Source organism: Gekko japonicus, unplaced genomic scaffold (assembly GCF_001447785.1).
Source record: "Gekko japonicus isolate JY-2015 unplaced genomic scaffold, Gekko_japonicus_V1.1 scaffold1440, whole genome shotgun sequence".
NCBI lineage: Eukaryota > Metazoa > Chordata > Lepidosauria > Squamata > Gekkonidae > Gekko > Gekko japonicus.
The window spans coordinates 467,857-484,877 of NW_015169819.1; the positions used below are offsets into that span (position 1 = coordinate 467,857).

The 17,021-nt window shown below is 45.7% G+C and overlaps 1 protein-coding gene across 1 annotated transcript in view; it reads right to left on the reverse strand.

The window, feature by feature from the left end:
- The window catches only part of SDK2 (sidekick cell adhesion molecule 2), a gene marked incomplete at its 5' end in the record, with an annotated part of 107,001 nt that extends 96,285 nt beyond the window's left edge, over nucleotides 1-10,716 (reverse strand). Inside the window, one exon of the mRNA XM_015417197.1 lies at nucleotides 10,610-10,716. Coding sequence (XP_015272683.1) covers nucleotides 10,610-10,716 — 107 coding nt within the window. The remainder of the gene's footprint in view (nucleotides 1-10,609) is intronic.
- Nucleotides 10,717-17,021: the final 6,305 nt, after the last annotated feature.

Below are 17,021 nucleotides of genomic sequence, written 5' to 3' on the forward strand. Positions count from 1 at the left end.
TTGTTAAGCTCTCGTTTCTTGCCTTCCCCCCCCCCCCCCCCGGCTTTGCCACTTTCAAATGCAACTGCAGAACCACACTGTCCCCTATGGACAGTCAAAGCATTATTAAGGCTTCCTAGGACTACTCGCCTCATATTTTTATTCGTCTTTTCCTTTCTTCACCTTCCAGCCTGATTAATTATTTCCTGTTTTCTTGGAAATAGTTCTCTGCTGGCAGCCATGAATAAATGCTTGTTGATTATCATCTCTGGAGGGTGAGAGAAGGGGGCACAAGAACTGTTTTGCCTCTTACATTGCACAGCAAGCCAAGTCACTGGTCTTTGTTTTTGTCGTTTTCTTATGATCACAATAGCGTTACAATGATAATAAACAACACAATTTTTTAAAAGTACGAGCAGTGACTTTGGCCTACTACAAAGACCCTCTCCCGGTAATGAAGCTTCTGCCCTCCCCCAGCAACAACTGATAATCGAGCATTTGTTCATGAATGCAGAGAACAAAAGGGCAAGCCCAGACAGAACAGGAAGTAATTAATTAGTCTAAAAACAATGCAAGGGAAGGAACATTGGAGAAGTGAGACCTTTGCTGAAGGGCATGTACATGTAGTTAGCGCTTCCTTTGGGGATGGATTTTTATGGGGAACATGGCCCTTTATTAAATACTATGGGGAAACCTCTGTTTCAATGCCAATTGCAGCTGAGCGCGGAAGAGGAATGCAAAAGACTCATAGTGTGGAACCTGCCCTGCTGAGAGTGTAACAAATCACAAGGTAAAGTGGTCTTTTAAGAGAAGATTGCTAGACCCGGGGTAGCAGGACACAGTGTTGTCAACCTCCAGATGGGAGATCTCGTGGAATTACAACTGATCTCCAGAGTACGGGGATCAGTTCCCCAGGAGAAAACAACTACTTTGGAGAGCATTATAGGTGTACCTCTCCAAACTCCACCCTTCCCAGGCTGTGCCTCCAAAACGTCCAGGAATCTCCCAGAGTTGGCAGCTCTAGCAGGACTTCTTAATGCAGGCATGCACAATCTCTGATCCCCCCCCCCCAAACTGAATGCATCCAGTAGTTGAGGTAGCACATTAACCAGGGGCTTGATGAACTGCCTGTTCTTAGAAGGATGGCTGCCAAACAACTGGCAGGCCACAATAAAGGTCTGGTGGGCTACATTTGGCTTGATGGTCACCAGTAGTGTAGCCCCGTCTTAATGTTTTGCTTTGGAGAGAGGAAGCAGTTAAAATGTCAAAATCATGCACTGACTGCAGGATTTCTGTCCACATACATGCAAAGCTGGGGAAATTCCCCAAGTTCTGAGTCACCATGGCACCCAGAAACCTGACAGCCTCTATTACATTTTACTTGGCTGAACTGTGAGAGCTGCTTCACACAATACATTCTGAGTGTGGCAATGGATAGCCAAGTACAAAATGTGTGTGTGAGGTTCACTTATAAAAGGGCATGAGTATGTACAAACTGCTGCTTTCTCCTTGTGAAGTATAGGTAAGAAAAGGCTTGGTCCATTCCAGGTCACTGCCATGTGTATTTTGAAAAGCAGCCATTTATACATGTAAGTGCCCTCTTGAAATGACATGAGCCATATGTACTTAGAAATCTATACCTCAAGTACAAAGTGAACGGCATTAAGTTAGCTTTTCTCTAAACCTTTCAGGGGAGTTTTTGCTATAACTGGGCGTATTTTTTCATAGCACAGGTGACACCAATGAATGCTTCATATACTTTAAAACAGCAATGACCTGTGGAAGCAGCCAACTGACTTCTTCTCCCCCACTCACCGCTGCCACTTAACACATCCATCTCCACAACCCCCCCTCATACATCCACACCCACTCCCCTACCCTTAAAATTGCCAGACACTCCTGTAACGTACATATTTCATATTTAGCTCTCTTTTCTCTCCCCGCATATTTTGATCACCAACCCTGATGCTAGTGAGATGGAGGCCGGTGCCTCCCCACAGTGCAGCTGTTTTTTTTGTGTGGGGAATTTATAGCACCTATAATAATAATAATAGTACTAATGACAAAGTGGGGGGTATAGGGAGGCATTTTATTGACTTGCTTTAATTGCTGTAATTAAAAACGTGTAAAGAATCTCTTTTTAACGACTTTGCCATTAACGTTAGCACAGCTGCCTGATTAATTTCCCATTAACTGCCTGATTTGCCACCAACCTTGGGGGGGGGGGGAGCTGATAGGAAGGGGGAGATGAAGAGGACAGAATGAGATGGGGGAGTCTGGATCTGTAGACCTGGTCTGTCGGTCTGGATATGTCACAGGAGGGAATTGGTTAAGCTGAGGCAAATTTACATCAGGCTGGGAAACTGGATCAAGCCGCACATGTTTGGTTAACGTACAGATGTTTTCACCCTGTATAAGCAACTTGATTTACAAACTCATCATTATTTGGGATCTTCATAGATCTCCTTTTTCGAATTTTTAAAATAGTGATTATCTCCTTTTCCCAATATTGGGGGGTTATTTCTCTCCCTGACAGAAAGGCAGAGAGTCATGTACTAAATCTTGCATTTTCACAGGACTCTTTTAAGCTGTGAGCAACAAGGTGCTCTTTCTCTACACCCCCGCGTAGCCTTTCCAGTGGCTGTCTGGATTTTAATTTTCTCTCCCTGCTTTGGCTCATAGATCTTCATTCCCAAGAATGCTGATGAGGCACTGAGTCCATTTAGGATGATTCCTGATGGAAATCGCTTCTAACAAGGAACGTCAGACGGAGGTTAAGCCCCCATAGTTGGAGATTTCTGCCTTGGGGCTTCCAGTAACTGTAATTTCATTATGAATTTTGTCACTTGGGTAAAAATTTCCTTAAAAACTAAAACTTCAAGACTCATGAGGACTTTTTTTAAACAAAAGCAACATTTAGCCCTATAGCTACATAAGTCCACGATTTACCATGCCGCAGCTGGCCCTGCCAATTTCTCTGCAACATGATCATGGAGCACCAGCTCAAAGGATGATGGTGGTACAGTGGGTGGGCTTACGTTATTCCACTAAAAAACAAACAAACAACAGAGCTATCTGATAGATATAAAACTCCATACATCAGTTCTGGGAGACAGCATGATGCAGTCGTTAGGGTACTGATCTAGGATCTAGAAGACCCAGGTATGAAGCCCAGCTCTTCCATGGGAGCCCACTGAGTGGGCTTGGGTCAGTCACACTCTATCCGCTTAGCCAGGGGGTTAGGGTTGCCAAGTCCATCTTCCACCCCCAGCGGGAGACTTTGGGGGCGTTCCTGGAGGGGGCGGGGCATCCCCGACATGATGACGGCACGTTGGGGACGTCCGCCCCCCCACACCACCCGTGCGCCAGATCTCCAGAAACAGCAGTTCCCTGCACTTAAAGGAGCCGGCGTTTCCCTTTTAAACCGGATCTCCAGAAACGGCAGTTCCCTGTACTTAAAGGAGCCGGCGTTTCCCTTTTAAGCGCAGGAGCCGGCGTTTCCTCTTTAAGAGCAGCCGCATTTCCCTTTTAAGTGCACGAAGCTGGCATTTCCCTGCAAGCCTGATCTCAAGCGGAGATTGGGCTTGGGAGGAAACACGGGTTCCACACACTTAAAGGGAGAGAGAGGGGTGGCTGTGGGTGTTGGGCTTCCCCCACTGGCCATCTGGCCGGCGGCAGGTAGAACCCCCCCCCAACGGGGGACTCCTGGCAAACCGGGGGGTTTGGCAACCCTACAGGGGGTTGTTGTTGTGAGGACAAAATGGAGGAGAGGAGAACAGTGTTATCAATTGTTAGGGAGAAAAGCAGGGTATAAACATCTAAAACAAAAATTTTAAAATAAAAATTGTTGCTCCAAATGAAATATGTCTATTTGCTTAATTTAAAAACAAACAAACACCAAATCTCAAGGTTTCTTTCAAGTACCTCTTACATCCCTGGAAACTTGACTCAAAGCATTGTCTAGCTCTGCAGTTGCAAGCAAAGCATACCAAGGGGGCAACATCAAAGACAGAAAAACAGGGAAGGCCGGCAGGGAGTCATGGCGAGCTGGAGAAGCAGGAAGGAGGTGCGGCAGCATGGCCGCTGTGGTCCAGCACTGAGACCAGCAACAGAATGCCAAGCAGTTCTTTCACCACCAGTCCCTGTTGCTCTCTTGCTCCTGATTCCCCACCAGCTTGTGGCTCTCCTGTGAAGCATCTCTTTTATTTAGATTAATTGCATGGTATCTCCCTTTCCAGGGCGGCACTTTTATTCTGCAGCCATGCGTGACGAGCACAGAAAACCTCAGAGGCACCTGTCAACCTTGCCTTAAACCTGAATGAACAGTCCTTCCCTGCTGCTGCCTTCCTCTGCCTGGCAATCACAACTCCTTTCCCCTCTTTCTTCTCCTGCCCTTGGCTCAGCAAGTTTTCCTCTTCCTCCCTGGGCTTTTGAAGTCCTCACAGCATGTTTTGAATCTGACATGAAGAATCTGCCGTCCCCAGCCCTTTGCAGAATGAGATCTACTTCCCTTCTAGCCCTGATGCTAACCTGGAAAATCCCAGGGAACCTCAAAAGAGGAATAAGCTAGGAAGATAAGAGAAAGTAAGGATGGTTTGACATCTTATTAGGGGCAGAGAATCCCTCACATACAAACACAACCAGTTGTTGTTCTTCAGTTGCACAGTCGAGTTCGACTCTTCGCGACCTCATGGACCACATCACGCCAGGCCCTCCTGTCTTCTGCCGTACTCTGGAGATTGCTCAATTTCATGTTCGTTGCATCTATGACACTGTCTAACCATCTCATCCTTTGCCGTCCCCGTCTTCTTTGACCTTCAATCTTTCCCAGCATCAGGGTCTTCTCCAGGGAGTGCTCCCTTCTCATTTGGTGGCCAAAGTATTTGAGCTTCAGTATCTGGCCTTCCAGGGAACAGTCAGGGTTGATTTCCTTTAGGATTGACTGATTTGATCTCCTAGCAGTCCAAGGGGCTCTCAAGAGTCTTCTCCAGCCCCATAATTCAAAAGAATCTATTCTTTGGCACTCGGCTTTCCTTATGGTCCATCTCTCGCAGCCATACATTACTGCTGGGAATACCATTGCTTTGACCATACGGACTTTTGTTGGCAGGGTGATGTCTCTACTTTTTATCATGCTGTTGAGGTTTGCACTCTCCTCTTTCATTTTGAGCAAGAGGCTCTTAAGGTCCTCTTCACTTTCTGCCATTAGAGTGGTATAGTTTGCATATCTGAGGTTGTTGATGTTTTTCCCGGCAATCTTAATTCCTGCTTGTGATTCATCCAGGCCAGCATTTCTCATGATGTACTCTGCATATAAATTAAATAAGCAAGGTGACAATATACATCCTTGTCGTACTCCTTTTCCTAAGCTAAACCAATCAGTTGTTCCATATCTGGTTCTAAATGTCGCTTCTTGACCCTTATACAGGTTTCTCAGGAGACATGTGAGGTGGTTTGGTACTCCCACCTCTTTAAGGACTTGCAATAGTTTGTTGTGATCCACACAATCAAAGGCTTTAGTGTAGTCAATGAAGCAGAAGTAGATGTTTTTCTGGTACTCCCTTGCTTTCTCCATAATCCAACGAATGCTAGCAATTTGATCTCTAGCTCCTCTACCTCTTCGAAACCCAGCTTGTACTTCTGGCAGTTCTCTATCTACATACTGCTGAAGCCTAGCTTGTAGGATCTTGAGCATGACCTTGCTAGCGAGCGAAATGAGTGCAATTGTGCGATAGTTTGAATATTCCTTGGCATTGCCCTTCTTTGGGAATTGGAATGTAAAGTGACCTTTTCCAATCCTGTGGCCACTGTTGCATTTTCCAAATTTAACAGCATCATCTTTTAAGACTTTGCTTTTGGCCACCTTCATTTTATTCTCCAAGGCCAAACTTGTCCATTATTCCAGTTACCTTTTGACTTCCTACTTTAGCATTCCAGTTCTCTATGATGATAAGGACATCTTTTTTGGTGTTAGTTCTAGGAGGTGCTGTAGGTCTTCATAAAACTGGTCCACTTCTGCCTCTTCTGCGTCAGTGGTTGGGGCATAGACTTGGATTACTGTGATGTTGAATGGTTTACCTTGGATTCGGACCAAGATCATTCTGTCATTTTTGTGATTGTATCCCATTACTGCCTTTCACATTCTCTTGTTGATTATAAAGGCCACACCAATTTTTCTACGAGATTCTTGGCCACAGTAGTAGATATAATGGTCTTCTGAGTTAAATTCACCCATTCCCGTCCACTTCAGTTCACTGATTCCCAAGATGTCCATGTTCAGTCTTGCCATCTCATTTTTGACCACATCCAACTTACCTTGATTCATAGATCTTACATTCCAGGTTCCTATGCAGCATTGTTCTTTGGAACATCAGACTTTCTTATCACCATCAGACACATTCACAGCTGAGAGTTCTTTCGGCTTTGACCCAGCCGCTTCACTCTTTCTGGGGTTACTTGCCCTCTGCTTTTTCCCAGTAGCATATTGGACACCTTCTGACCTGAGGGGATTATCTTCCAGTGTCATATCTTTTAGCCTTTTGTTACTGTCCATGGGGTTTTCTTGGCAAAGATACTGGAGTGGGTTGCCATTTCCTTCTCCAGTGGATCGTGTTTTGTCTGAGTTCTCCCCTGCGGCCTGTCCATCCTGGGTGGCCCTCCGTGACATAACCCGCAGCCTCATTTAACCACGCAAGCCCCCTTGCCACATCAAGGCACTGAGTCATGAGAGAGAACACAACCAGTAGGTAGACAATAAGACTGAAATGTCTCCTGGGACAAAAAGACACCACAGGGAGGCCTCTGCATGTCACAGAACGACATACATTAAACAGCCTCTGGAGACAGCACCATCTGGCAGCATTCCATTGGGAACTGTGTTGTGTAGTGGTCAGAGTGTCAGACTAGGATCTCGGAAACCTGAGTTCAAATCTATAGTTTGTGGTGAAACTTGCTCAGTAATCTTGGGATGGTCACACTCTCTCAGTCTAACCTATGTCACATAAAGAGGGGGACTGGAGAACGGTGTATGCTGCCCTGAGCTCCTTGGAGGAAGGGTAGGATAAAAATGTACTAGGAAGATTCCATGGTCACATAGTGAGATGTCTTCTGGTGGAAAGAGCTCCCGCTAGAGATCAAGGCCCTGCGGGTCCTTTTACAGTTCCACAGGACCTGAAAGATGGAGCTCTTCTATCAGGCAGCAGACATCAAATATCATCTGGCCCCTCCTGTTACCATTGTGTTACCTCTCTGTTACCATTTATATGATGGTCTTCAGTTTTCGAGGACACAGAATGATAGCCACCTTGGTCTACCCAAGGTAGGGTATTCATAATCTGGAATTTCTTTTCAGATCTAGCCCTTTCTGTTTTTATTGTCTAACACCAGGGGACCATTGAAATAGCTGTGATGTAGTTTCATCGCCATCATCTAAGGGTTTATAGTTTTATCTTGATTTTATTGTTTTATGTTAATGTTGTAACCTGCCCTGAGCCCTCTTGTGGGAAAGGCAGGATAGAAATTGAATCAAATAAACAAATAAATCAGCAGGATACTACCTAGTGAAGCATCTATAGGTCAAAGCAAGTTATAGCAGAGGAGGGGTGGACAGAGAAGGTCACTGGTAAGTCCATTTTTAATGCAATACCTGCTTACTGAAATTCTTGCAGAGAATGTTGGGCTATGTGAAACTTGGTGTGATCCTTTCAGGTATTTCTTATGTCCTTAAGCAAGACAGCATACAGAACCCATACACTCTTTAAGAGATCCCACATATACATTCTTGCTTTGTACACATAACATACCTCAGTGGACCATGTGGGTTCTACTAAAAAGCCAGAAAAGATCACACATGGTTGAAGACCGCCCCTCTAACAGGACACATACAAATACCTATTTAAATGCCTCTTCTAGAACATTCTGTGCACATATACCACCTCAAACAAAGCCCACAGCCACTGTTTTAGTGCAGACAAGCTTAATGTGTCTACTGTAGGGAGGCACATCAAAACAGACTTACGAAGCATTACTAGATTCAAGGTATTTTCTTCAAGCTTCTTCCTCCCACTGGTTCCCATTCCCACAGAACAGCTTCTTCCCAGACACACACACACCAGCTGCACTGAGGTATGAGGTTCCTCAGATAAGTGCTTCTGGAGTCAGCCAGCTGATCCAGATTCTGCCGCCAGACACAGATTTGTCATTCACATTCCAGCCTTTTCCCTCCACATGTCAGAGACCACGGCTGATTTATATGGGCAGCATGTCCTTGCATCAGGCAATGGTGCTGTAATTGTTATAAACGTTGTTTGCTTTTCTTGCCTTTCAGAGGGTGCTGCTGAGGCAAGCGGCTGGCTTTCTTAAAAGCCATCTTAGGGATTTAACACCACAGGGTGTTAAACAACCTCCTTAGGCTGGCTTGTCTCTCTCACATTTCTATTAATACTGATCTCCCTACCTGGAGATTAGCTACCCTAACATGGGTATGTGGCTTCATGTCCCCCAAGCACAGCCAAATCATTCCAGTACTTATCAGTCTTGTTTTCCTCCCCCCCACCTCCATGGCTGTCTTTCAAGGGATGGAAGATTAGCTTCCACATGAAAAGAGAACATTTCTGGTTTTGGTTGCCATAAAAAAGGAGTTGGAAAATATGCTATAATCTTTAAAAACAAAAATAACTAATGAAAAAGGGGGCCTTTCGATGTAATCTCCTAAATGTGGATGGAGGGGACATTGCTTAAGAGCTGTGAGGGTTCTGTGATTTGGCACCACTACAAAAGGTCAGTTGATTGTTGCCGGAGGATTAATAAAGGGTGATAAAATTGGAAGGTGACTTCTCATATATAGCACATGGCTACAGAATTCCCTTTCATTATTGAAGCATCCTGCAGATGGCTGAATGGTGTCCTTTAGAAAGCCCTCTAATCTTGATTTGAAGAAGGTGTAAAATGCCCTGTTTGATGATGTGGTTCATCACTCACAGCATTAAAAGGCTGCACCTTTCTTTTAATTTGCATTTCTCCACCTTCATCTTCCAGCTGTTGGTTTCAATTCCATTTTCCTCTGCTCAACTGAAGAGCCCTTTAGCACCCAATAATTTCTCACCTAACATTTGCTCACCAAGGGCCATCCAGATCAGAGCTGCCTGATGACCTTGACAGCTTGTCCCGTAACCACACATGGAAGAAACATGTCTCTATGGGATAATCTACGATAATACTTAAAGATGAGAGGGAAGGGGAGCACAGCCCGGCATGCCAAAATTATCCTTTAAACTGTTTCCTGATTGTGATGGGGGAAAAGGTATCTTGTCCGAGCTTAGAAAAGCAGAGGTGCTCTGAGATGGGAGCCAAATAACATGTCAGCACTACTGTTACAGGCATTCCCTCTACCCAAGGAACACTGAAGTTCTGTGTGAGGGTGTCAGAGCTATCTAACAAAGTTCTCAAGATCCTTGTCAAACCACAATTGCCAGGCTTCTTTGGAGGAAGTCTTAACAATTAATTTGGTATAGGCTTTCCAAGTTCCCCCGGGGGGCGGGGAAATCCCCGCCCCAGAGGCCCACTCCGGGCACACTGGGGGCGGGGCCACGGTCATCCGAGGGAAAACTCTATGGTTTTCCCTTGGATGGTCATGGCCCTGCCCCCAGCGTGCCCAGCATCGTCACGTCACTTCTGGGTGATGTGTGTGCGGTGCGTGCGTGCTCCAGCCACGGAATGGGAGTCCCCCGGTAAGAAGAAATTTCCACTTGGCAACCCTAATTTGGTATAAAACCAATCGTCATGTCCCTTCCGGGTGATGTGTGTGCTGCGCGCGCGCTCCAGCCACGGAATGGGAGTCCCCCGGTAAGAAGAAATTTCCACTTGGCAACCCTAATTTGGTATAAAACCACTTGTAATGCAGATGTACCCAAATAATTCAAGAACTCTAACTGGGTGGACTGACAACTGGCTGGGCTCCCAAGTATATCAGAAGTACACACATTTCCTCCTTTTTTCCTCTTCCATTAAAGGCCTGTGTACATCTTACATGCAAATATGTAACCAAAGTTTATGGAAGGGGTAATTTTGATTGGAGAAGTGGGAGGGTAGAAGGGGATGTTAACCTTTCCCCTCTCAGACATTATTCTGCTCTAAATCACCTATTTCAAGTTATTCTTCTCCTCTCCTCTCCCCCCCCTCAGTTGTATGTTTGCCCTTGCAAATATGCATGTGGAAGCCCACACTAGAGGAAAGGCAAAGAGGAGGGGCATTCATCTGGAGGGGGAAAATGCCTAGTGGTTTAAGCAAACACAGAATGATCAAAATTGCCCTCTTCTGAAGCTGATTTTCTTTACAGAAAGCAGCTGTTTGCATTGTTACACCTGTCTAACATATAGAAGGTCCTCTGCCAAAGCTGGAAGTTGCGAATTTCCATTTCTAAGGACAATCGGTTAAGACGGTCATGCTTCTAAATGCCTTTTGAATCCACTCCTCCTTCTGTCACATTTTGCCCCACTGGAACCACTGGCTGAGCTCTCCATTATGACATCTCTGCTACCCTCCTCCTCACCCTTTGGACTCCTGCCCTATTGTATGGACAATCCTTTGTACATTTTGAAACCCTTACATCATGACATGCACCATCACTTACATGCCACCTGCACTTCTGTCTGCCTTTGCAGTAGGGCTCCCATGCGATTGCGCACGATGCAGCGGTAGAAGCCAGCATGGGTGCGGTCCAGGGATGTGATCATGTACCTTGAGAAAGAGAGATGAACACTGATGAGAGACAGACAGAGAGAGAGAGAGAGAGAGAAAGGGAGATGACTACATAGATCAATGCAGTCGACAATCAATGAGGTACATAGCCAGGGCAACTGTAATCTCCTACATCTCCTGATAGGCTACAGTGAATTACTGTTGTCTGCACTGTGGTGTCATGGCTGGCAGCCACACAAGCTTTTGTTATTTACTTGCTGATTGACCGTGGGGCAGCCTTTGTGTTCTATTCGATGGACCAAACATTTTTTTTTAAGTAAAAAAATAAAAACAGTAAATTCTGTTGTGGCAAGGGAAAGACGGAACAGTCAGGCAGCGGTTGAAGAAAGCAACAGGTGAGTCATGCTGTCAGCAACAGGTTTTACATAGTGCAGAAACTGCCCTTTAGGACAGCCTACTTTTTATTCAGGATGCTTTGGATTTTATTTCTGCAACAGCATTCCAAGTAAAAAAGGGACATACGTTGGTTATACGTTGGTTGGATTCAGAATATGTTCCTTCTGTTCCAGCCCTGCTATGTGATGGTGTTTAAACCTTTCTAGGAAGTTGCCACAGTGTTGTGGATGAAATAAGCTAGCAATGCATAAAGAAGCAGCATTAGGAAAGGAAAGGAGACTGCCTGAAAATCAGTGTTCTCAGGCATGGCTGCCCTCTGGCTGTACAAGCAGCCATGGATTCAGGGTTGGTATCAGGGTCTCTGCAGAGGCAGATGGTGCTCCTTCTGGAGCTACCACAAGCTCTGGTCAGTATTACAATGCTGTTCTTTAAGGCATATGTATACTGCCACATCTGCACATGACAATTTCCTGCCAATGCACAATGATTTGTGAATCAGCATTCCACTGTATCTTTGAATCCAAGAATCCATGTATCAGCCCAAACCAATTGTTTGGGGGAGTGTGCTCTCTGGATCTGTAGTGTGGCAGGGCTGCGTCATCACGTACCTCAGAACTTTTTTTCCCCCACCATGGTACAATGACCCTTGTAAGCATTTCCTCCATTTCTCAGAGGAAAAGGGGAGTATAGATACCATTTCTGGGTCAGTGTTAACCAAGTGCCACTACAAAACATCTCTGTTGGATCATTTGTGGTAGGAGATGTATACTGTTGAAAACGGGAGTATCAAAGACAGCATTCGGGGGGGGGGGATGTAGGGCTGTTGATTTCCTTACTATTGCTTGCAGATCCTGAGCTTCACAAAGAAACATGAGTATATCTCTGCTCTGTGTCACTAACATCACAAAATTTCAAATGAAGCAAATCACAGGAATAGGCCAGAGCTCTTTAGCTTGTGTTATTTCAGGCCCTGAGGCATTGCTTAAACTGAGAAAAAGAAAACTGACTCACACATGTAGCAGCTATAAACCTTTTCCCTACCATTCACCAGCTCCGAGCTCCTGAAGCTCCAAATATTCTATTTTATCATGGCATTGAATCCTGCTTCCCCACCTCCATAAAACATCAGAGTCTTTGCTGCCTCCTATCAACAGGGTTGTGACTGCATGTTGTACAGAAAATAGATCTATAAGAACCTAGAAGCAGCCATGCTGGATCGGTCCATTTAGTCCAGCATCCTGTTTTACACACTAGCCAGCCAGACGTTCCCAGAAGACATCCAGCAGGACACAGAGGCCAAAGCCTCCAGGTGTTGCCCTGTAATAAACTGAAGCAAAGTAGATTTGCTGCAGAAGGTTCCTGCCTCTGAGTCCTGAGGTTCCAAATATTCATTAACAATAAGTGGGCTGATCCTTCATGAATATTCCTAATCTCCTTTTAGAACCAACTGAACAAAGAGCCATCACTGCATCATGTGGCAGTAAATTTAGTAATGGCCATTAGTTATGTGGAATTCCACAAGATTGTTGTTTGGGCCACACTTCCCACCTGACGGTCTTTCAAAATGCCACATAATAGAGAGAAGTTGCTGGGCAGCATGACAGCTGGGCTGAGAGAATGCAGAAGGGCAGGATGGAGAATATGGAAGAAGAAGAAGAGATTGGATTTATACCCCGCACCCTTCACTACCCAGACAGTGGAGGAGGAGGGGAATGGAAGATTGATAGGGAAGGAGTAGGAAAGAGGATGACCCCTCCCATGGCTTACCCACTTGTTCCTTCTGAACTTCACTCAAATAATAATACGATCTGATCCGGGAATAAGTCTGGACAGTCAAGACCAAGGAAATCTATCACACACCAGCAAACAGTGAGGATGGGGTAGGATTCAAGGTGTTTAAAAATGAGGCTGACAGAAGAGAGAAGGAAGAGAAAACAGAATCTCCTGCAAAAGGGAGTTAGGCAGGGCAGTCCAGTCAAAGGAACAGGCTGAGGGGAGGCTGGAGAAGCCTTCCCTGTAGCAACCTGAAGAGACAAAATTAATATTGGGCATTCATTTGCACATTTTCTCTGCAGCGGTGAGGGAACCCAGGGGATGGAAGCTCAGAGGAAATAAATAAAGAAAGTCAGTGTTGGCTTCCAGCCCCCACTCCCTTAAATTTAATCAACTATTTAAAAAAAATGCCAGAGGCTCCTTTGATACGAGCTTGTTTGTTCTTTCTGATACACAGTTTAAATTAAACTTTAATAATGAGAGGCGATCATCTAATGGCTGCCTTGAAGTTTAGAGATAGTTCTTCCTCAGCACACACATGCTGCTGTTTGCCTGTTATAAGAAGAAGAATTCACCTCTCCCCCTGGAGAAGGAGGACAAGGGACCCCCCAACCAAGCAGGCGAGCTGCATGCCCTCCCCCCTCTGATGCTGACACTGTGACTGCTCATGTGGTAAAACACAGCCTGGGTGGTTTTGAAGAACAAAGTGAGAGAGGATGATAGGAATTTTGCTTCAAGACGTGAAGATGAGTCCAACCCTTGAGGCTGCAAAGGTGTTGGGTACTAAAAGTGGAAAACACTCAGTATATCTGGGGTTAAATGTTTCTTTATGTTACTCACAGGAAGTCACATGTTTCTCATGTAACCAATGTTCTTTAGATGTAGAAAGCCCGGGAATTTTCTCCCTGATCTAGGGATTTGATTGGGACTAAAGCGTCAAGGTGTATTACCATTTTATGGCTTCTCTTCCTGTCTTTGTTTGGTGTTCTGAAGAAGAAGAGTAGCCATAATCTCTCTCTTCTAGTTTTGTCTTTGTAGAGTAAGGATGTAGCCGATTATGCTCTGTCGTTATTTTCATCCCAGTTACCCTTCCCATGCTAGAATTTAGTAAAAACTTTATATTTTAATCACACATGGACTCTCAGCCTGAGTTATTTTACTCTGGCTCTGCTGAATACTCTTATCTCTGCTGAATACCATTTTTTCAATATCTCACTATCACCCAGCAAAAGGCCAATAGCAACACTGGCAGGCGTGGTGCCTTTCCACAAGTACCTGATTGCTTGGAATGCCAAAATAAGCCATTGATCCCTAGCCTAGCCATTAGCACTGGAAAGCAAAGCCTCACTTGACATTGGTGAGTGGATATCTTGCCACACCACTGCTTTGGCCCCAACTGTGATATGGCCAAGGGTAACAGGAAAGCCAGTGTGATGCAGTGGTAGGAGAGGTGCCTTAGCTTGTGGGAGACCCATGTTCAAATCCCCTCTTGCTATGAAACTCGCGGGATCATTTTAGACCAGTGATTCTCTCTCAGCCTAACCCGTCTCATCAGAAAGACGCTTGGGACCAGAAATGTTATAAATACAAGGGGATTCGACTGTAGGGCTTATCTTCGATCTTCCAAGCAAGTTCTCCACTTTTCCAGCCCTGGACCCACATAAGCACAGAGGCTACCATATTTTTTTAGTCACTGCCAGGGAGTACTGCATAGTGGTTGCCAGCATGACCTACTGATAAGGAAAAACAGACGTCATTACGGAGTATTAAAATGGGAATACGCATTGGAGGCAAAAAGGAAAAAGTAGTAAGGTGGTTACTATGGGAGTGATGTTATCACTCCAGGTCACAGAAGTAAATGTGAATTTGCCCTTGGTATTTATATCACATGAAAAGTCTTTGTCTACTCCTTGCCCCACTCCTATTGCTTAAGTTCACCATTGCAGACATTATAGAGGCTCCACAATGCCCACCAACACCACAGCTCTAGAATTTTAAGTCAGATCTTCAGCAAAGGCTCCTGCTCTTGTTCCCATCTGGCCTGCCCATCAAACCCAACTTGCTCCTCCCTTCTGTTTCTAGTGTGCACCCTATCAGAGAGCTGGGCATTCAGGCTGCAATCCTGACGACATTTTCCTGGTAGTAAGCCACACTGAATCAAATGGAACTTATTCAGAGTAGACCTGCATAGAATCACAGACACTGTTTGTACCATATGAAAATGGGTGCATGGTTTGTGGCCTGTAGTGAGGCTTCCTTCAATGTCCCATTCTCTGTGCATGGCCACACGCTCTTGAGCCATTCGAATCCTTGAATGTTGCACAGTTCTTTCTTGTCTCTCCATAGCGGTATGCCCACCACTCTCACTTTCTGCTCTTACAGCAGCACAGATGGGTGGGTGGGAGTCCCTTCTATTAACTGCTGCAGCAAAACAATTCTCCCCCTGGGAAGTGCTACCCAAGGGGGTTTGCGTAGGACTGGGTCTTTGTAAGGCAAGCTGTGCTCTACCTGCTCCACTGATAAGCCTCAGCCTCAATCCACAGCTTCATACCTGGACAGAATTCTAAGCGAAAGAGGCTGGCAGAGGGCACCAAGAATCAAAAAGCTGTCAGAGCCTACACCAGCTCCTGCTACCCTCACCCTTTGGCTCTCCTGGCTTTGATATCACCCAAGTCCCTCACCAGTTGACTAGAAAGCCACAGTCTGCATTTATCCAAAAGCAAAAAATTGGGGCAGTTATCCAAGGGCAAATTTCAGTACAGAAAGGCAGATCAGCCATCCATCACTCAGATATGTGCCCACCCCCACTGCCAACACTGAGAGGCAAGGTTTGCTTCAAGGTCAATTTCATCTCGAGACTGTTGTGTCTTGCTATCCTACCACAAAAGTGAATATCCCAAGTGTGTCTCTAGGTGGCAGCACAGGACTCCATACTCAGAAACCACCACCAACTGGGTTAAATTAGGCAGATGGCCATAGAAGTTTTTGTAGGAAGATTGTATCACTCTTGACTCTTTTTTTTTCAAGGCCTGCATATTTGCTTCTTATTGGTGGAGAGAAGACAATGGAAGAATCTGACGAAGGCATCCCAGAAACTCACAGTATTCCCCCCACCCCCTTTATAGCAATGACCACAGTATTCCCCCCACCCCCTTTATAGCAATGAGCTATGATATTAATTGGCAGACAGCATCACTCTGCAGTGGGTCACCTCTGGGCACTATGTCAGCCGGCAGAAACCAATGTTATTAGCCATGCTTACAAGGGGTTTTTGCTTAAGGGCTTGTAATGAGCAGGGTTTTTCAAACTTTGTTCTAGGCATCTTCATTAAGCAGGGGTGGGGGGAGGGGATCAAGAGTAACACAACCGCTTGATTGCCAGCGCTCACCCTCCCAGCTTGGGCTCAAGTCCATAAAAACCACTGCAAAAAGGAAGGCGTACGAGTATTCAGTAGGGTTGCCAGCCTCCAGATGTGGCCTGGAGATCTCCAAGAACTACAAGTTATCTCCACTACAGGGTTTCATTCTGCTTGAGGAAATGGCAGCTTCTGAGGATGGACTATATGACATCACACACCCCCACGGAGTTCCTTCTAGGGCTGCCAACCTGCAGGTGGTACCTGGAGATCTCCTGGGATTATAGTTGATTTCCAGGCTATAGAGATCAGTTCCCGTGGAGAAAGTGGCCGCTTTGGAAGCGGGTCGACCCCATTGAAGCCTCTCCCCTCCACAAACCCCCGGCGTCCTCAGGCTACACCCCCAAAATTTCCAGGTATTTCGCAACCTGGAACCGGAAACCCTCGCTCCCTCCCCTCCTAAAACTCTTCCCTTTCCCAGGTTCTTTCCCCATGATCTGTTCCAGGCGCATGCTGAAAAGCGTGGATGTGCATATGTATAATTTATTTATATATGACATTAGGGGGTCTTTGGAGCCGCAACAATCTAGAATTCAGGATGTCCCTTAAAACACACAATGTGATTTCCCACAAGCGCTGCTCCGCGCTCACTCTTCTCTTTGGCCCAATGGTACCGTGTCAATTTCACACAAGCGGCTGCGCGGCTGCATTTTGCCCAGCAGCTTCGTGCGATTTTCCCCGCGTCTACTCAATCCTGTTTTTTGAGGACTGAGTAGACGCGGGTGAAAGCGCACGAAGCTGCGAGGCAAAATGTGGGCGC